This window comes from Thermobia domestica, chromosome 16 (assembly GCF_964235325.1).
Source record: "Thermobia domestica chromosome 16, izTheDome1.hap1.1, whole genome shotgun sequence".
Classification (NCBI taxonomy): Eukaryota; Metazoa; Arthropoda; class Insecta; order Zygentoma; family Lepismatidae; genus Thermobia; species Thermobia domestica.
This window is the reverse complement of record NC_137469.1, coordinates 138657387-138680131: the sequence shown is the minus strand read 5'-3', so window position 1 is coordinate 138680131 and position 22745 is coordinate 138657387. Positions and strand designations below refer to the sequence as shown.

Sequence of the window (22745 nt, the reverse complement as noted above, 5' to 3'; positions counted from 1 at the left end):
GTGCCTGGAGGAATTCAACATGCAATACCTTCCAAACGGTACAAGCTACAGTAAAATTCACTACACCATGAATTTGATACATCACTTCCACCTATTTCCATTTGAAAATCAGAAAGTTGAATCCAATATGGCGGATACAAGATGGCGGCCCGAGCAGGTAACATGTGCCAGAGAAGCAGTACTTAATCTAATTTGTTTTACGTATGCCCACATTCATGTCCAGTTACATCTAAAGAAACTAAAAGTAATTTTGTGTCCGAGCGTAATAGTAGTGTATGATTGAATTCCAGATATATATTAGGACCTATAAATATGCAAATTACAGGTATGGGCCGCTAAAATTAGTGCAACACACATTGGGCCACGGAGAGCTTTGTATTTGAATCAATTTTACACGAATCCAGAGGGGACACTTTGCGAATGTACCTTGTTAGCGCAGGTACGGAAATATATACAACAGTAAAAGTATCAGTTACACTTCCATTTTCTTCAGTGCCTGAATATGCTATTTGCCATCTTCCGTTTCTCTTTGTTCTTCTCGTCTTGAGTTTTATGTAGTTCATTCATCTTTAAGGATGCGGTCTGGATCATTGCCTGGGCAACACTAAAGTCAGCCATGTCCTTTTTTTGATAGCGCACAAGGTGTCTGAGCATCTTTCATCAATCTAGTGGCTCCTTTCATTTCCGTCTGTACTGTTTCATCCGTTTCATTTAATTCCTTCAGAGACGATTCACTCTTTGAAACTTCCTTTGCTTGCTTCTTGCTTCGCATTTCTTAACGCACTTTCTTCTCTTGAAATCTTTGCTACTGCGGTCTCTTTGGATCTGCACTATATATATACATATCTTAATGAATATGACAAAACTAGTTTATTTTTTGTTCCATTTTGAAGGTGTATAAATACTTTTTGCGCTAACTGTATAGATACTTTTGGTGTAATTATCTTTAGACAATACAGGAAAGGAAGAAACACAGAAGAGTCTCCATTCAACCACCCTACTGTGGAGACAAAAGGTCCTTCAACCACTCATACCTTATTTCCTTATGTTATTTTCACAAGTGGTAATAGCAATACCACAAAAATATAGGAGGTTTCGTTAAAATATAGGGAATGTAAGAGTTTATACGAAGAGACGCAAATATATAAGAAAAATAGGAAATATTGGAAAGCCTGTTTTTCATATTCACCGAAGAGTAAATTAGAGAAATAAAGGAACTATGCTATAGTTCTAGTTCAGTAAATAGAGGTACATATAAGTAATATTTGTGCAAAGTTTGGCTACTTTAGCGTTAAAAGTCTTTGAGAAAATGGTACATGTATATCCGAAAATGCAATTTTGAGAAAGTAAAAGTTTAAATTTACAATGGAATTTCAGCAATAAAACGGATCACAACATTCAGGAAGCAGCATAACCATATTCTCCGTCCTCGTAGGTGTCTTCTTTATCCTTCCTACACCTCCTTTCTTCGTTCTTTATTGCTTGGTAAGCTTCAGGATTGCTAACTGATATTTTGTTATAGGTTTTCTGTCCATATCTCGCAGTAGTTTGGAGGTAAATTCACCGCTTGAAATTCCTATCTTTTCCAAAATACCACCAGTTCTTGCTTCACGGCCATTATTAAGACACAGAACAGCATCATACACTGCAATTTGTATGGTTTTAGAAACCGCAAATGGGTCATTCCATGTGAAATCAACAAATCCCGGAACTCGAACGTCTTCGATTTTTACCAAATTTCAGTATTTCGTAGGGATTGTCGAGGTATGAAATTGTGCAAAGTTGTAGCTTTCTATGTGACGAAGTTTCTAAATTGTGGGGGCTCGTAAATATGAAGAAATCGTCCACTTTGGTACATGCTTGAAACTTTCGGATAGCACTGCTCTTAATCTAATTGGCGAAGAGAGCTAATTATAGTTGTGTTTGAAAGGAAATAAAATAAGGTTTCCAACGATATATTGCATGCCTAGTTTTGGAAGAATATATATTCAAGGTCTTATTGCTTCCATTCAATTCTGGCGCGCTTCCATACAATTCTCTCGCGTGCTAAGTTTACTAACATAGACTAATAAGGAAAACAAAGAACTCTGAACGCAGAACAGTAAAGAACAGTACTTAAACAAAATGATGATGTATTCTTTCCGGGACGACAAAGCGAAAAATGTATTTACTACATCATTACAGAAGAGTGGGATGATCAAGCAACCTGGAATGAACGTCAAAACTGAAAACATATATTTAAGACTGAAAATACAATAATTTGCATTTCTCAAAGGGAACCGATGTCTTACAAACATTACTTCCAGCAACGAAACTTCAAAGACCATAGATTGTAAAAATTATAGTTTTCAAAAATCGAAAATTTTGACTCCGAACACGGACATCCCCCCTTAATATTGAGAAATATATCGTCCCCTTCACTGCTCTCAAGTTCGACTCTGCCTTATATCATCCGTCCAACATTGCTCCAGGGATTGGTCTTACAGTTTATGATATACTTTCGTGTGATGCTCAGTTTATATTTTTGCAACTGTTTAATCATATCTGGTCGAAGGAGACTTTTACTACACAATGGCGTAGGAGCGCGGTTCTTCCAATCTTGAAACATGAGAACGCGGCAACGAGTGACAAAAGCTACCCTATTGCTCTCACGAATTGCATCTGTAAACTGTTCGCATGTCGAAAAAGTGCCTAATCTGGTTTTGCAGTCAAGTTCTCTCTTGAATACTTTTCAGTGTAGCTTTCACTCTTTCCAATCCACTACAGACAAATTTGTTCATCTCGAAAGCCAAGTTCAAGAAGCTTTCTTCTACAATAAGCACCTTGTTTCCATATTCTCGATTCTGAAAAGGCTGATGGCAAAATACGACATTGCGGAATATTAAAACAGTTTCACAGCTGTGATCTTCGTGCCCATAGTTAAATGTATAGCACACTTTCTCCAATAGCGTCATTTTAGGATGCACGTGTCTCTATAGCAATAGCGTCATTTTAGTCCCTCTGAGCGATTTCTACAAGAAAATTGTGTTCTCAGTGTCACAGTGTTTGCTATGGCAGTCAACAGAATTCTGTCGTAAACCAGGCTCCTGACTGTGGTGTGCTTTATGTTAATGCTTTTGTTATTTACTGCTGCTCTTGATACTTTCGCGATATTGGTTGACAGCATCAACTGATATTGAATTGTCTTATTTGTTAGTTGATTGAGACACTCTTTCACTTTTCAGCTGAGAAACTCTGTGTACACTTTTGCCGTCACAGAACTTATTTTGTAGGTCCGGACTTGTATTTTGGCGACACTCATCTCCCATTTGTAGATATAGTTCGATTTCTGGGTTTGATCTTTGATCGTAGCATAATGTGGTCACCACACATTCATAATCTTAAGTATTCTTGTCTTTGAGCTCTCAATTTACTTTCTGTATTGCCCCACCGCACTTAGGATGTTGATTGTATTGCCCTAATAAGATTATACCATAGTATAATCCTGTCCAAGTTAAGACTATGGTTGTACTGCTTACTCATCTGCTCATTCCTCTTTGCTGAAGGAACTTGGCACTGTTTGTCACCTGAGAATTCGGGAAGTTACTGGTGCTTTCTACACTAGTCTTGTTACTAGCCTTCATGTAAAAGAAAACGAACCATCGTTAGCCTATCATTATGAGAGATTTCTCTTAAATTATACAGCTCATGTACAGTACATTTCATATTTGCCATCGCTGCATCTTTCCTGTACATGACGGACAGTTTGATGACCAATATACTGCTCGTCTCCGTGGCACAGGCGCATGGTACGTTCATGCTTACGAGAGTCTCATCACAGACAAATTTATTTACTCATATTTTTTCGTTCTACACGTTCGTGCTCTTTCACCATAGTTGTTAACTCCGCCAAGACTCGACCTTCGGCTGACATCATATGTTAAACAGCGCACAAGTTTCTGAATACTCGACGAGTTTGGAGCATTGCTAGAACAACATCTCAATGTAGGACCATCTAATATAGCATTGACGGTGACAAAGGACATTATACTACAATTAGTCAACCAAAACTTTCCTTCAGGAAATCCTGGTTACGATAAGGTGATCAAAATTTTAACTTGCACAAACGGAGCGCATATGAATTTGGAGGGGATTGTGTGTTTGTATCAACCTCTGATTTCCAGGTTGTATTTCGGACGCTATTGTGTTTAAGGTACAACACACACAAGTTCGTGCTATCTGCACACATGACCACACGTTTCTTTTCTATCCCGAGTTCTTCCAAACGTTCTGTTAATCAAGAAGTAATAATTTCAGCTGTTTCTCCAGACAACGATTTGAAAACCAGCAATTTATCCTGAGCACCTTCAGTAGCGAAGAAATCTCTCACCAGTAACGGAAATATTTTTCGAAAAATTTTAAATGATATCTTAAGTTTTACGTCCCATGGTTATGGCGGGTAGGCTAAAGGAGACGGTGATCATGAGAAATGAATGAAACGGTGGAATGAAGAAAGTGGGAGGAAACGGGAGAACCTCGAGAAAACCCACGAGCACGGGTTTCTCCACCACAAAGTCCAGACGGCGCGAGCTGGAATCGAACCAGGAATCCCAAGCACCGGAGGTGAACCCTCTACCACTGAGCCACCGCGCTTCTGGAAACTTTTTCAAGTTCTTATGATTTGAAGCACTAGTCCTAATACAGAAACAACTAGATTTCTATAAACGAAGCTGTATTTCGGACAATGTAAATGAAATTAAAACATTTTGCACAATACTTTCTCCTTTTGTACGACTGCACGTAAATTCTGGCTCGAAAACACACTCTACAAGTTTCGAACTACAGTCTATACATTTGAAAGATAGATTATGTTGCACTGTGTGATGTGCAAATGCAACTGCTGCAGCTAATCATTTATGTGTTGAATATCAATTTTTATTTAAAAATGGGGACATTTAGGTGTCTCGTTTAAGAATCAATAGTTTGAAAAAGATACTGTCTCAGCTAAAATGAGTCGTTTGATCATCTTAGGTTACGAATCTAATTTCAAAATTTTTTCTTACATTAAAGTTTTCTGACACGAACTTGTATACTTAAAATATAGTTTGTACTTTAGTTGCCAACATCTTGATTAATAAAAATATTAGAGCTAACGTAACGAAAGAATTTTAATACAACTTGCTTGAGGATCATTCAAGGCAAGGATTGCTCACAACTTCTACTTGTGACTGACATTTTAACTCTGACTATCGCAGTTACTTCTCTATACGTAGTAAAATAATCAAGATTCTGATCTAACAGCCAGGCTGCATTATATTTGAATACGATTTATCCTGGTGAATAACTTCAGTACAAAGAGATGGTTAGATTTCAGTTAGTTTAGCGTCCCTTTCAGCACCGAGGCTATACGAAACATGGACCTATAAACTTAACACGTAGGGTCCGAACCACTTATGCTTCCGCCAGGAAGACAGGTCTTCCACGTCAAAGATGTGTACACTAACTACATAATCACACGAGTTCGTCATATATATATATATATATATATATATATATATATATATATATATATATATATATATATATATATATATATATACTGATATAATGAGAACTGACATGGGAGGGTCCCACAAGTTGTCGCTAAAATCTGATTGCCACATAACACACCTGATAGAGCATCATGAGAAACGAACATGAGCAAAATTTAACGTGCTATGGACTAGAAGGATAGGAGCTACGGGGATTCAAAATTTGAATATCCAAAAAAAATTATATCATGGAATTCTGTACGTTTAAAGTAAATATCTTCAAAACCATTAAAGTAATCAAAACAAAAGTTGCACAATATTATGAGAACAAAATGCCCTATCAAAAACCATAAACAGTGTTGTCATAGGTAAAGCAGTGTTGCCAACTCAACACTAAAATATTTTATTATAAATAGTTCTATATACAAATGAGCACAGATTTAAAATACACTGTTATCACTAAACATAACAGTGAAGTCTAGTGGTACAGTGTTGCACACTATTGGAGCTACATGTGCTGAAAATGTACAATGGAAAAGTCTGATATGTGGAAACAAAGGGCAATAAAGGAATGCATAAAAAAAGTGAGGAATTTGCAATATGCTTCTGTAGCCCCGATGAATGAGCAAACAACTCGCGGAAACAAAATGATACACGTGAGGAAAGAAACACGTGTTTTCTAATTTTGTAAACTGGTTCTCCAAGTTATCTTATCAATATTTGGAAGAGTACTTTCTTGGTTTGTGTCTTTCGTATTAAGTGATATATTCTTTTACTTCCTCTCCTACATACCATATGATTATATTTGTACACTGTAATATTACCATATTCACATTGGAAATATTTTATTACTACCTCATTTTGTTTTTACTTGGACCGGATAGCAGTGTGGTCTAGAAGGCTAGACAACCGAAATATTAGGCATTGCGGGTTCCAATCCCACCTTGGACATGTTTTTGTTGTACTTTTCAACTTACATTTCACTATCTTTCTCTTTCATAGTGACTCGGATCCCACTTTGCACTCATATACAGCCTCGGAGCTGACACAGGACGTAAAAATGGCATCACTCAAATTCGTTTTTCACATGCATCAATAGTTGTGACACTGCTGACATTTTGTTGTATTATACTATATATGTTAAGCATTTGAACTAAATTCATAGTATGAAACCCAGATTACTTTATTACCATCGGCTGCCACATATCAGACTTCTTCATTGTACATTTTCAGCACACGTAGCTCCAATAGTGTGCAACGCTGTACCACTACACTTCACCGTTATGTTTAGTGATAATAGTGCGTTTTAAATATGTGTGTGTATGGTGCTATTTCAAACAAAATATTTTTACGCTGAGTTGGCAACACTGTTTATGGTTTTCAATATGACATTTTGTTCTCATAATATTGTGCAACTTTTGTTTTGATTGTTTTAACGGTTTTCAAGATATTTACTTTAAATGTGCATAATTCCATATAATTCTTTGGATATTCAAATTTTGAACCCCCTGTAGTTCCTATCCTTCTGGTCCATAGCACCTTAAATTTTGCTTATTTTCATTTCTCATGATGCTCTATCAGATGTATTATGTGACGATCAGATTTTAGAGACAACTTGTGGGACCCTCCCGTGTGAGTATTACGTAAGGTTGAAAATAATTACCTTTGGTAATAAAACATTTTAATTCCTTATTCCAAGCCATCATTTCTCCATCCAAAATAAAATTTCGAACTTCTTTGTTGAAACATCCAGACAAATATGGTGTTAACTGACCACTGTTGTAATTTCTTCCATACACATTTGTATAATCATAGCCATTCCTAGAGGGAAAGACATTTACTTACTTATTATTTAAAATAATAATAAAATATTTACTGAAAAAATGTCTGAGTAACATGAAGAAATAATAGAATTTGTATGACTTAAAACTCAAAAATTCAAGTATTCATTCATTTAACGAACTATATTTTCTTAAATCCTAAGAAAATAAGATTTAAAAGATAAGAATGAATAACTTAGCCCTTCAGACAAAAGAACTCAATAGAGTTGATATACATGTTGTATCTTTACAAAACACTTCTAGTTATATCTTTATATATATATATACATGTATGTATAAATGTATATATGTATGTTCCAGTATAACTGAATATTTGGAGCAATTTCAACGAAACTTGACACACATACTACACACAAACTGGAAAAAAGTACTGTGAAGGTAAGACCCCCTTGGCATACGTAAAGGAGAGTGGGAGGGAGTGACATATAAAAATAATTGAAAAAAATGAAATGAAATCTTTGAGTTTTACGTCTCACGGTTATGCCGGTTAGGCTAAAGGAGACGGTGATAATGAGAGATGAGTGAAAATGGTGGAATGAATAAAGTGGGAGGAAACGGGAGAACCCCGAGAAAACCCACGAGCACGGTGTTTGTCCACCACAACGTCCACTTGGCGGGGGCTGGGATCGAACCCGGGACCCCAAGCACCAGAGGTGAACGCTCTACCATTGAGCCACCGCGCCCCCCTAAAAATAATTGAAAATGCCGACATTATAATAGTGACATAGTGACATATTATTGAGTGACATAGTGTTGAATTCATAGTTTTCGGGGCTGCTAAAATAAATCGTGACACTCGTAATGCCGTTTTGTTCCCCATTAGCTTAGGGAGAGAGTGTGAGTGAAATGTGACATGTAGAAATAATCAAAATGACCAATAGTCTCGAATCAATAGTTTTCAGTGTCGTTAAGTTAAAGTCCAAGCTCAGCCCGCCAGTGGGGGTAAGACCACTCTAGCACTCCTACAGGGAGTGGAAGGGGAAAACATATAAAAATGATCAAGAACGACCGATATCAGTTTCCGGAGTCATTAGGTAAATAGTGACACTCCAAATGCCAGGGGAGATGAAAAGGTAACATGTAAAAATAATCGAAAATAACCGATATTAGTGTCGAATCCATAGTTTTCACGGTCGTCAAGTTGATTGTGATAATTCCTGTGTCCTTTAAGTCCAAGTTTAGCTCCCAGTGACCTAAGACCCCTGGCACTTCTAGGGGCAATGGGAAGGATAACTTATAACAATAATTAAAAATGTCGAATCCATACTTTTCGGAGTCGTTGAGGTGAATCATGACACACTAGTCCAAGTTCAGCTACCATCAGCACATTTGGGGCTTAGGGGGAAAGAGTGACGTAAAATAATGGAAAAACATTAATACTAGTGACAAATTCGTCGTTTTCCGGGTCGATGAGATGAACAGTCACACTACAGACGTCGTTAAAGTCCATTTTCGTTCCCATCGGATTGCAGGTGAAAAATAAAATGTCTGAGCTAGGTTATTGTGGAATTCATCGAGGTTCGTTGTCAATTACTATGTTTTCGAGGCCGCTTAGCTATTGGGTGTCAATCTCAATGACATTTAAGCCCAAGCTCAGGAAAGAAAATGAAATGAAATGAAATCTTTGAGTTTTACGTCCCACGGTTATGCCGGTTAGGCTAAAGGAGACGGTGATGATGAGAGATGAGTGAAATGGTGGAATGAAGAAAGTGGGAGGAAACGGGAGAACCTCGAGAAAACCCACGAGCTCAGGGAAGAATGGGGATGTCAGCTGGCTCGCTATTTATTCTACCTGGTACTTCACTTTGTGATAGGGGCAACGCCGAAGGCGTCGCTTGTTAATTATTCTACTCAGCTCTTTATTTCTTATAAAGACAACGCCTAAGGCGTTGTGCTTCATTATTCTACTTGTTCTTTATTATCTAACAGTGCAATGCCGAAGGCGTTGCTCATACATCTGTATATATATAAAGATCTGTGTGTATGTGTGTGTATGTTCCACTATAACTCTGAAACAGATGGAGTTATTTCAACGACACTTTGCACACATATGATTTACAATCTAGGGGTGGCGTAAAAATAATCGAAAACGGCAGATATTAATGTCGAATAAATAGTTTTCGGGCTACTGATATGAATACTTCAGACGCTGTTAAGTTTAAGTTCATTTCCTAGCACCTAAAGGTGGGTCTGAATGGGCTCACTTGTAAAAGTAATCGAAAACGTTCTATATTAGTGTCGAATTCAATGTTTTCGGAATCGCTAAGATGAATACTAACACTCTGGACGCTGTTTACGTTCTGCTCCCATCGATATGGTAGATGAGGAGGAGTAAGAAACAAAATATCCAAAATGACCGAGAATTGTGCCATATCAATAGTTTTCGGGTCTGGAAAACGGCTAACTGGTTTGAAATAACTTTAGGAACATAGTATCTACGCCACGGTGAATTTTTATTATGTCACTTCAACCCTGGGAACACCAGGTGGGGGGAGGGGGGGCTCTGAGGCTCACAGCCATTAGTGTTTAATGCAAGCCAAAATATCGTGGTGCTCCTAGGGTTAAAGCTTGTATTGTATGGTAGTAGGATGTTTCAAAATATATACCAAAAGTATAGTATTTTATGGATTATTATCATTTACTTTTATTGAAATGAGTATCCTAAAGGGGAAGGGGATTCAAATATTTCCTATACATCTATTATCCCCGTGTGAAGAACGGGTATTTCCGCTACTATTTATATATTTGCTCTCCGTCAAACACTTCTGAAAACTGGGGCCAAGTATCAAAGAACTCAGTTTTACGAATATCTCTTAACTGTATTGTTAAAAAACTTGAACTATCTCTTTCAAGAATGAAGCCTGATCCTTAACTTCAAAGCAAATAATAAAAAATCAACCTATATCTTACAGTTAGGAAAACGCCGTGTTCATTTATTGTTGACATAATTGCAGTCTTTTCGTTCCAATATTGATACACACGACTACACCTCCTTTTTTTCTCTTTTTCACCTTTCTGCACTCCACCGAAAGGTCGTTTAAGGCTTGAAAGCTAAGTGTCATTATTTAATGTGTTTGAAGCAAAACATAACGTAAGTACAAGGTACCAGTCAACGCCTCAAGCGGCAGTAACAATGTTTAACTACATGGAGTCATACTTCATAAAAACTTAACACTATTACGTATAATTTATATTATAAAGGCTGTCGCATAGAAGGTGAGACAGTTTTTCCTGGCTTGGCAACAATGCCTATGGTCCCAGCAACAGTCTCATCGTGCAGGATAACTAATTCTGTGTCCGTAGCAAGTGTCACATGTTTCTAAACATCGTTATTGAGCAGCTGTATTGAGTTACGTGGAACGTGTTTCGTTTACCTCTCCAGGTTTCTGTGTATAAGACTACTTTTTCCGATGAGTATTCAAGATGAACAGCGACACGCCATAAAATTTTGATGGCGTTTAGGGAAAAGTGCTGCGGAAACATTTGCACTGTTTCAACAGCCATATACCGATCAAGATAAATTGAGTAGAGCCACAGTGTACCGATGGCACAAATTACTTAAACATGGGCGCCTATCCGACGCTTTGCTTTCGCATCCTGAACAAAGACCGTCCGTGAATAACGAAAAAAAAAATGAAATGAAATCTTTCAGTTTACGTCTTACGATTATGCAGGCTACGCTAAAAGAGATGGTGATGAAGAGAAATGAATGAAATGGTGGAATGAAGAAAGTAAGAGGAAACGGGAGAACCTCGAGAAAACTAACGCACACGGTGTTTGTCCACCACAAAGTTGGGATCGAACCAGGAACTCCATGCACCAGAGGTGAACGCTCTACCACTGAGTCACCGTGGCCCCTGTGATTAACGAGACACTAGTGAATATTGTCGCAGCTATTATTAGTGATGATAGGCATATGTCTGTGAGAGCGCCAAGTACACATTTTGGCATATCCAAAGTCACCGTCCACCGAATTTTGCGTGATCATTTGAAAATGAAAAAGTAATCACCACAGAGCAAGTTTTCTTCAGCTCGCTACCTGACAACGAATTTTCAAAGACATTCACAAAGTGGCAGGAGGGTATGAACGCTTGCTTAGCTGTCAATAGTGGATATTTTGAAAAAGATGTCGATATGGCCATGTCTACTCGATATGGCTGATTCCGAATACAAATGTTTTGGTTTATAAGTTTTTCGTTTCAGTTTAATGATTCTTGCAGGGATCCATGTACATGCTTGTCTTTTAACTGCTACGCAGTCACGATTGTTTGACCTATTGCGCTCATTTTGATCTCAATCGAATGCTAATGAACCAAATTCTCACTCTAGTACACTTGGTAGAGGTAGCTGGCTTCCTATACAGGAATTAGTCTCACCATCTCTACGACATCCTTTGTACTATTAATAGAAAATCAATCAAATGTGTTGTTTTGTCGTAGGCGCCCATGTTGTGGTTTCCAGGGGGAGGGGGGGCAAGTATAAGCGACGTTTCAAATATATTTCAAATTTTGCTGTAACTAATGTAAAAATTCTATTGGGGTTTCAATATTCCCAAGTACAATTTCCTCTTAGGGGGGGGGGCGAGCGCCCCACCTTGTTCCCCTGATGGGCGCCCTTGATCGTCAGTCAAAAAAAATTTGGGAGCCATTGTTATAGAGGCAAAAAAAATAGGCAAATTTGCTTCCTGCTTTCTTTACTCAAGGCAAAATAATGATTACTAATTTAACTCTATTTTTAATGTTAGAATTTTCAAGTAAAAGTAACTAAGTTAAAAATAGTTATTTTCCTAAGAAAGTTATTGTTGTTAACATACCTCGAGAAATATTGAAACAACCCATCTTTCATATGAAGCTGAAATCGTTCCCCATCATGTTTAGTCTCAAGATAAAAAGGTCGTTGTTTGAATAGAGGTTCCACTTGTCGTACATCACAGCGTTCCGCTAGCATAGGACGGAATGGACTGAATACACTCACCTCAACTTCATGAAGTCGCACTGATGGATCTCGGAGGAGGTCACAAACCTTAAAAGAAAAAGACATCACTAATAAATCATTTAAGCGCTAATAAATTTTCAAAGAAAAATCAAAATAAAAGTGTATGATGCTCAGGGGAAAGTAATAATTACTATCTATGCATGACATGCAAGAAACCATGTATCTATCTATCTATCTATCTATCTATCTATCTATCTATATATATATATATATATATATATATATTGTAAAGCTTTGTCCCATATAGGTATAGGTAGAGCGTTAATAAAAAGAGTGTCCGGAATCGATTCCCACTACCGGTCTTATTATAAAACTTTTCACTATAAAAGTATTTTTACAAAATACTGTACAAATAATCTCTTCAGTATACAAGGTTAGACATAGGTAGTTTTTGACCGTAAGATCGCAGAGAGGATCACTACAGAGCCCCGTAACAGGCTAAGCAGAGGGAAGATAGGGATCCAATGCTCCGTAGCAAGCAGAGGGGGGTTAAGGGGCCAACAGAGCCCCGTAGCAGGCTAAGCCAGGAGATAGAATAGGCGTAGTCCTGTAGCAGACTAGAGATCTGGGGTTAGGTTACTTCTAATGTTCCGTGGCAAACAGTAGGCAAAACTGGTACAGAATTGCCGTCGTCCAGCCAATTTAAAGGGTTCCTTGGGTGGCGGTGGCGCTGCTGCTCCGTGGGAGGGGCTAGAAGCCCGTCGTCTGCAGATGATTGTAGATCCATCTGGTGTGAAATCTTCTTGCCAAACCACGTGGTGGTGTTTGTAAACACTGGCATGTAGAATTGTTTATTCACTACATCACGTGGGACATTACTATATATATATATATATATATATATATATATATATATATATATATATATAAATGAAAGTGACTATGTTTGTGACTTAATAACTCTTAAACCACCGACCGATCTCGATCAAATTTTCAACATAGATGAAGCTCGAGCCTGGGATGGCTTTCATCATTTCACTTTGGAGGTGCAACTTAGGGGAAGAGAAGCAGGGGATATATATATATATATATATATATATATATATATATATATATATATATATATATATATATATATAAATGATAGAAAATGACCGATATTTAGTTTTCAGTGTCGCTGAGATGAATAGTGACATTTCCGATGCCATTTAAATCCAAATTCAGCCCCCATTAGTACTCCTAAGGGGGGATGTGATATGTGAAAATGACTGAAAATGATCGATATTAGTGTCGAATTCATAGCTTTTTAAGGTTTCTAAGTTGATTGGAGACAGTTTTGGTGCAATGTATGTCCAAAATGAAACGTATTCTTCTGTTGCGAAGTACGGACATTCTGGTAGTACACTATAAAAGGAAACGACTTAATGATCCTCCAAGCGGAAATATTTTATTGTCTCAGGTAATCAAAATATTTCCATCTGGCAAACTGCATAGATCTTCACCTGTGTATGATTTAAGAAAAAAATCTAACAAATCAACAAAACACACAAAACAATTTTTAAAAATCAGCTTACTAGTTTCAATAGTTTCTCGTTTTACATTTTTATTTTTTTAACTTGTATTATATTTGTTAATTTGTTAATATATTATTTAAATTCCTCAATTTATTTCTTGAATGTCACTGTAAATGTATGATGCTCGATAGATGAAAATATCAATTGATTTGCGACTGTAAAGTGTTTCTGCATTATACGCGTAGCTTAAGCTCTTTTCATACAACAGCTTAGAATAACAGTTTACATTTTGACTTCATTTGATTTTTTCTTGAAAAATCGAGGACACTTAACTATATTATACGAACTAAGCCGAATTCATTCGATCGGAATTAAATTTCGCACGGTGGTTGACACTGACCAGCTAAACAAGCGCGTCAAATATATTGGGTTGTGCAGACTTCCAGTTTCTTAGTTATGGGCGGTAAATGTTTGCGTCATACCTTCGAAATAAAAAATCGAACTCATTCAATCGATATACAGGGTGCCTGAGAAGTCCTTAACCATTTTTGGGAAGGAACACTTGAATCAAATAAAATGTTCTTAATATCACGGAATACTTCGTAAGTCAATGAAATCATAGTAGTTCGACATGACCGCCCTCCATATCCAAGCCGAATTGTCATCTTTCCGAGGTGTACCTGAACACAGGCTGCAACATTCCTGGGGTAATTGTACGCACCGATGCCGAAATACGTTCAAGCAGGTGTACCAAATCCGTAATCTTCAAGTGTACAAAGTGAGGATTAGGGATTTGGCACACCTGCGTAAACGCATTTCGGCATCGGTGAGTACAATTAGCCCAGGAATGTTGCAGCCTGTGTTCAGATACACCTCGGAGAGATGGCAACTCTGTTTGGATATGGAGGGCGGTTATGTCGAACTGCTATGATTTCGTTGACTTACAGTGTCTTTTTGATATTTGTGCGTGGGTTTTCTCGGGGTTCTTCCGTTTCCTCCCACTCTCTTCATTCCACCATTTCTTTCATTACTCATCATCACCGTCTCCTTTCGCCTAACCGGCATAACCGTGGGACGTAAAACTCAAAAATTTCATTTCATTTCATTTCTTTGATATTATAAACACTTCCTTTGAATTCAAGTGTTCCTTCCGAGAAATGGTAAGCACTTCTCGGGCACCCTGTGGATTGCAAGCAATGATAGAAGTCACAATGGCAACGCTTTATACTCACCGCTGTAAAACACAAAACAGTAGCACTTTCGAAGGCCACGGCCCTAATCACTACCAGCCTTGAAGTTTGAAAAAAAGAAGATAAAAAGAAAAAAAATATGATAGTGAAAGGATAAAAATGGTTATTTGAAGTAAACAAAACACTTCATACCCACAAATATTATGAAGATAGTCTCAGTTTTTGTTTTTCCTTCTTCTTAACCGGCGGAAGTACGTATTAAAAAGATCACTCCATATTGGATTAATTTCTCCTTTGCCCAGATTGAATTCAGGGTTAAATTTACGAATGCAAAAAGATTACTTTATTTTATCTTCAACTGTAGTTTATGCTTTCTCCATTACGCACAGAGTAACAATATCACGTTCACTTTCCTTAAGGTGCAATTACGAGTACAGTCCGGATAATTGCTGCAGGTTGAGAGCTCTAGTGGCGCAAACATGTTCAGTTATTCTGGAACAAATGCTTCTTTTGGTTTGACCTATATGCAGTTTCTCACATTAGTAAGTTATGAGAATCTGTGAAGTAAGATTTTAAATAAGTTAGGTATTTCGCAATTCTGAAGCATTAATACCATACTTTTGTAATATCTTCTCTATCATTGCAGACACACAAAGAACTGAAGGGATGCCAATCCATTTCTCCGTAATAATCCTGGTTGGTTGTTGAGTGCAAGGTTTATAAATTTCTTGATGAGCCTGTCTGTATCATTTATTAATAAAGGCTTGTGAAAATCACTTTCCAGTTCTATTTTTATCAGATAGTGTATTTCCTAATTGCAGTCCTAAGGAAGGTCTGAGAGGAAAAACGTGTCTTCTAAAAAAATTTTTTCCAGATATTAATCTTCTGAAGTCAAGAGTATAATGATCTAAAGTTAATATACCAGTATTTGGTCCTGCCAGAACGTCTGGGATATACTAAGGTAACAAATTTATTTGTATGTCTTTTTATAGTGATATCCAGGAAATTGAGCGTACCATTCTTTTCTTTTCAGGTAAAACAAAACAGTAGCACCTTCGAGGAAATAATTAATAATAATAATAATAATAATAATAATAATAATAATAATAATAATAATAATAATAATAATAATATAATCATAATCATCATCACCCACCACAACCACCAGCAGCAGCAGCAGCAGCAGACTTGAAGTTTGAAGAAAGTTTATACATGAAGAAAATAGTACACTCAATTTTATGGATATTACTATAAGAAGACATGCAAATAAACCTGTTGCCGCATCACTGCCAGGTATCAATGTACGTGTAATGGAAAATGCTATTTTAATTTTATTTTATTTTTTTTTATCCTTTTACCATCCTACATGTTTTTATCGTTTATCCTTTTACCATTCTACATGTTTTTATCTTTTAAACCATTTCTCAAATTTCCAGCTGGTGATAAAGGCCATGCCCCTCAAAAGCGCTACTGTTTTGTGATTTACGGCAGTGAGTAGGAAGCATTACATTTTACTTCCTATTGTGATCCAATCGGAATCAAACCTTGGATGATGAAAACCCTGACCTGCTATATAAGCGTATATAACATTACGTTCTGCAGGCTTTCTGTTCCCGAGTCATAGGCGGTCCAATTTTGAGTCATATTTTCGAAAAAAAAAAAATCACTATACACCAAACTCATTCGATCAAGATCAGTGTTCAAATGGTACAAGCCTAACCTACTTTACAAGCATGTGAAATATTATGTTGTGCTGGCTTTTGATTCCCAAGTTATACATAATCAAAGTTCTAACTCAATTCACTGGGCGTAATACAAACATAATGAGTACTCTTTAAATGTTAATTACAGGGCAGTCAAATTTTGAGTCATATTTACAGAAACAACAAACCATACTCCAAACTCATCCCATCAGGATCAGTCTTGGAATGGTACACGTCTTACCTACTTTACAAGCATGTGAAATATTATATTGTGTAGACTTTTGGTGCCTAAGTTATGCATAATCAAAGTTCTAAATCAATCAATGAGCGTAAGAAGAACGTAATGAATACTGTTTAAATGCAAGTTAGAGGGCAGTCTTGAGCTGAAAGAAATAAAAATCAAATAAAGAACGTTCTTTTTTAAAATACGCATATTTCACTAGTCTTCATATACAGTGTAAATCTTCAAAGTATTGCGAATTCTAACATTTACAGTTGGAGTAATTGGTGCTGCCGTGCGCAAAAAAAGAAGCAAGGGAGAGACAGAGTTACTTGTACTATGTGGTATTTGATACAGGATGTTCCATTTAAAACGCAATTTGGAATCAGGTATAGGCGAACTTTTGAACGGAATGAGGTACAAGTATGAATGATACACCCACTTTTAGCTTGATCCATGTAGATATTTTTAAACATAAAACATCTAATGAAGTCCACGTGTGTACATGCATGGTTGCCAAACGTAAGTGAAAGTGTAAAAAAAAAAATATTTACAAAACACAATAAATCACATGTCACATATGTGCATGGACATGCAGCCCACAAATTTCAGCGCGGATTTGTGGGTTGGATCGGTAGTTACCGTGGTCGAAGAAGAACGGTTCATTTTCACCATCAGCTTGTCCAGAATTCTGCCATTAATGGCGTATCCGCGAAAACGTGGTTTTGGAAGTTTTACGCTACGTACTGGCAACATTTCCTGTGTTTAAGTGCAACAGCATGTGTGTTTAGGTACTATTTATCACATGGAATCATTGAAAACACTAAATAAAAGCATTGAAAAAAATAGGAAAAGTAGCGTAACTTACATGCACCCTGCAACCCTACAAGAAGAGGTTAGATATAGGCAAAGGGAAAACTAAACAGGCAGTGTGCACTTCATCGTCTTACTTCGTGTGGTGTGTTTCGTGTTGTGTTGTAGTGAGAGGTTTGTTTGTTACCATGAAGTAATCCACAGAGGAGAGGGTGTTTATTGTTGATTTTTTTATTATTATTATTATTATCAAAGTCGTGGTAATGTGATAGCACTGTTTCAAGAAAGATTTCCAAATAGCGATGTGCCAGAAATATCAACAATTCAGCGATTAGTAACAAAATTTCGCGAAACGGTATCTATACGTATAAACCACACAACAGACAAACGCATGCTCTTACAGAAGAGGTGATTCAGAACGTTGAGCATCATATTTCGCAATCACCTAAAAAGTCAGTTCGTAAACTTTCTGCACAAGCAAGTTGACCAAAAAGAACAGCACACAGAGCTTTAAAAAGCTGCACCTACATGCATTTAAGATACAGGCTGTGCAAGAATTGAAGCAGATAGACAAGGTCGAACGTATCAGATACTGTCGTTCATTTAAATCATTCATCAGAGAGCAAGGAATGGATTATTTGGACAAAGTTTTCTTTAGTGATGAAGCATGGTTCCATTTAAACTGGTATGTGAATAGCCAAAATTCACGATATTGGTGAAGTGATAATCCCCATGTCTTACATTAGCAACCCCTTCATCCAGAGAAGATAGGTGTATGGTGTGCAAATTTCACGACGTCGAATAATTGGGCTATTTTTTTCAACACCACAGTTGACGGTACCATGTATCGTGACATAATCACCCAATTTATTTCCATGCTTGAACCTGACGAACGCGATTGTTGGTTACAACAAGATGGGGCTATCTGTCACACGTCAAATGAAACTATGGATATGTTGACTGAGTTTTCCGGTGAAAGAGTAATAAGTAATAATTTGTGGCCCAGTCGCTCCCCGGACTTGACACCTTCAGACTCTTTCTTATGGGGATATTTAAAACAAATCGTGTATACAAATAACCCAAGGATTCTACAAGACTTGAAAACAAACATCCGCAGAACCATTGAGGAAATGAACCTGCCAACTCTCTGTGAAGTTGCTTCCAACATGCTAAGATGTGTGAATCTTTGTTTGAACGAGAATGGCGGGCATTGTCAACATCTATTATGAGGCTACTTTTTCTTCCTTCCACACAGTGTTGCAGGGTGCATGTAAGTAACGCTATTTTCCTACTTTTTTTCAATGTTTTTATTTAGTGTTTTCAATGATTTCATGTGATAGAGAGTACCTAAACACACATGCTGTTGCGCTTAAACACATGCAGTGTTGCCAGTGCATAGCGTAAAACTTCAAAAACCATGTTTTGCGGGTACGCCATTAATGGCAGAATTCTAGACAAACTGATGGTGAAAATGAACCGTTTTTCTTTGACTACGGTAACTACCAATCCAACCCTTTGTATTTTTTTTTTTTTTTTACATTTTCACTTACATTTGGCAACCCTGCATGTACACACATGGACTTCATTAAGTGTTTTTATGTTTAAAAATATCTACATGGATCAAGCTAAAAATGAGTGTATCATTTATACGTGTACCTCATTGCGTTTAGAAGTTAGCCTATACCTGATTCCAACTTGCATTTTAAATGGGGCACCCTGTACATGCTATCGGGAAAAAAAACTTGGCGTTCACGCATAACCACACGGCGTTTGATTAATTGATTTAGCGCCTATTTCAGCAGCGAGGCTATGAGACGTGAACTGGGATACGAACCACATGAGCTCCCAGTAAGAACTGAATTTGGTTGTCCCACCCCAAAGATGCGTGTGCTAACCATATAATCACGAAGGAGCTCAGTGATAGAGTGCATGAAGAACGTATTCACAAAATGGAGGGCAAACAGAAAAGGGCTATTATTATATCTTCGGAAATAAAGCAAAATAATAATAAACAAGTTCAACATGACTACAGATAAACGAGTACTTAAGAGCTTTTATTTATTTATTCTTTTTTTTTTCTTAACAACATTCCCTTAGTTAATTAGAGGACATAGGATGACTGAAAGACAGGAGATATATCGGTTAAAACGATAACATTTTCTACCTGTTCTCTAATGATTACCTACTAATTTGTCTAGTGCTTTTATTTCGAGCATGAAAAAAGTATTAAGCATGTATGTGTTTTTTGCAATTATTCACATACGATATTTTTTTTCTAGTGGATAGATACAGGGAAATCAAATGTCAATATTTTGTTTGAGCACATTAATTTGAGTGCCTAAATACTCATCTACACTTCACTTACGAAAAAGACAACAACTTCACCAAAAATTAAAGTTGTAAGTTTTTTTTTTTTTTAATGGAATGTTTATTTTAAATATTTTAGTAAGAAGAATGAAAAAGAAACCAAAAGTTAAAAACGATACTTACCTTGCAAATAGAACCACAAGATTTTCTCTAGGAAAATTTACAAATCACGCTTGATCACATTTGGTGATTTACCTTCATATGGTGCAAATTTATTTATTTATTTATTCAGTTTATCGATTACTGAACTAAATAATTTGTTTGTTTCTGAATACGTACGATAGCTAGTTTTTAAAACCTTAGAAATAATACTGTATTATTCTTTCTATAGAAAGAGCTCAAGATATAGCTTTATTTTTATTTATTTATTTTTACAGATAGCTCATAATGTACGCTTTCAGTTATATCTTTGTTTCCACAAATGAACAATATAATTTATGAATGCCTATATTAAGTATATAGATTCCTATAGTCTTAATGAAGATTAGTCACTTACTTTTCGAAGATTGTTGGACACATCATATAATTCTTTAGCGTCAGGATGATAGACACCAAGGATTGCATTTTGACCCAACCCGAGCTTCATATCCTTCAGTAGCATCCGTATCAGCCATTTCTGCTCTTTGGCTGACATCACGCGCAGCATCTGCATCAACTCATCATCAACGGCTCCTGAAAATAAATAAATAAATAAAAAAATATATTAAAAAAAAAAATCACTTTTAAGTGAAACCACACTAATTCGAAATGCAGTGGAACTTGTGAGGAAGGAGGAATAATAATTCCACAATTACGAACCATCACTTATATGTAATATATTAAAAACAAAATTTCTATAATAAAACAAGAAAACCGTCTGCAATTTTTTCTTAATATACATCTATACATACAAGTACACTATAAAAATAAAACCGAGGTTATGTCTTATTACGGGAGAACGGCTAAACCGCTAGAAATTAATTTTTGAACATATACTGGGTTTTCATGAAATGAAATGAAATCTTTCAGTTTAGCGACCTTAAAGCTAAAGGAAAAGGATGATTAAGACAAGTGAATAATAATGTAAGAATTGGTGGAATGAGAGAATGTGAGTGGAAACGGGATTACACGGAAAAAACCCACGGGCACGTTGTTGTCCAAAAACGTACTTGGCCGGGGACTGAACCAGAGAACCCACCATCAGAGATAAGCGCTCTACCACAGATCTGGGTTTTCATCATGTCACTTTAACTAAAAGGCACTTCCTGTGGGGAAAGTAATTCAAAATTGATACCAAAAATCAAGTACCTTACAGGTCCTCAAATATTTTAATTTCCATTTTGTATTTATAAAACGGCCGAAGTGGGAAAATATTTCAGCCGTTTGAAACGTATTTTTGAATATAGCTACAACTTGGGTCCACTTGAGTTTATAATTTCACTGACTGAAATGCGTGTTCTAAATGGGGGAACAGGGTTAAATTTGTTGCACACAAAAACGGCTCCACCGTCTAAAATGCATGGAGTAAGCACTTGGGTCGAGCTGAGCTTTTTAATTTCATTTTGATAGTTAAAGGGGAGAGGGTTCAAATAGAACTTTCAAATGTTTTCCAGAAACCTATTATGTAACGTGCAGAACGGATAATCCAATTAGTTAAATGATATAATTAACATTACAGTGCCAATGTGTCCATTTCAGCAATATCTTTCAAAAGCTTCTCGTGCTTTTATCCTTAGCTGCATAATGCACGAAGAGCTATAGAATCACAGAAACACACAGGCTTTATTCGTCCATAATAAACAGAAAATAATGTTATGAAAAATACTCGGCAAACTGTCTACAATTAGTATGTACCAAAAATATGACAAAACTTGATAAATATAGCTTTCACAGAATTTTACCATTTAAAATATATACCCATGTAAATTTTATCACTTTTGAGGTTTATATTTTATTAGTTATGATCAAGTAAGTATATGGATTATATTATTCTTCGTACATCGGGCAATTCAGAAATAGCGCAAGAAAGGCTCTCGAAATCGTATTGCTAGGATAAATACATTGGCACTGTAGGATAAGCTATATCATTTAGCTAAATTATTGTAACTGAAATTTTCCACTGGCGTATAGAATATTAACTATTCACAGAGACTCATTCTTATTTTAAAGAGTAAGTGTCGTGGTTCTTCTACAAGTAACACTAAAGAAAAATAATAGTATTATATTAATAATAATTTGGAATCTACATTCTGGCGCTACCCTATAACCCGAGTTTCCGTATTCGTAAATACTTTCTATAAGGATTTTTTAAGAATAGGGTATTTTACAAATGGCTAAGAATGGAAAGAGTTTACGAGGAGTTATAACAGACAGGTGAATTACCATATGTGCTGTAGAGTTATTCAAAATTTCAACATGTATAACTAGGCAAGTTTCACTGAAATAAATAAAAAGAATAAGAACATGCAATTGTATCCATGACCCTTACTCCAGTGGAATCTTATACAGAAGACTGAATCAAGGAGGGATATGCACAACGCATACACGCACGCACGCACAAACAAACAAATCATTTGGCAATAAAGGGTTGACAACATGTATAACTAGGCAAGTTTCACTGAAATAAATAAAAAGAATAAGAACATGCAATTGTATCCATGACCCTTACTCCAG

General features: G+C 36.5%; 1 protein-coding gene across 5 annotated transcripts in view; it reads right to left on the bottom strand.

Moving 5' to 3' along the window:
• The window catches only part of DNAlig4 (DNA ligase 4), a 201063-nt gene that overhangs the window by 126770 nt on the left and 51548 nt on the right, over nucleotides 1–22745 (bottom strand). For all 5 annotated transcript variants that reach the window (XM_081743176.1, XM_081743173.1, XM_081743172.1 and 2 more), the window contains 3 exons: nucleotides 20590–20765; nucleotides 12165–12373; nucleotides 7174–7331 (listed from right to left, as the gene is read on the bottom strand). In XM_081743176.1, the coding sequence (XP_081599302.1) occupies nucleotides 7174–7331; nucleotides 12165–12373; nucleotides 20590–20765 (543 nt within the window). The remainder of the gene's footprint in view (nucleotides 1–7173; nucleotides 7332–12164; nucleotides 12374–20589; nucleotides 20766–22745) is intronic.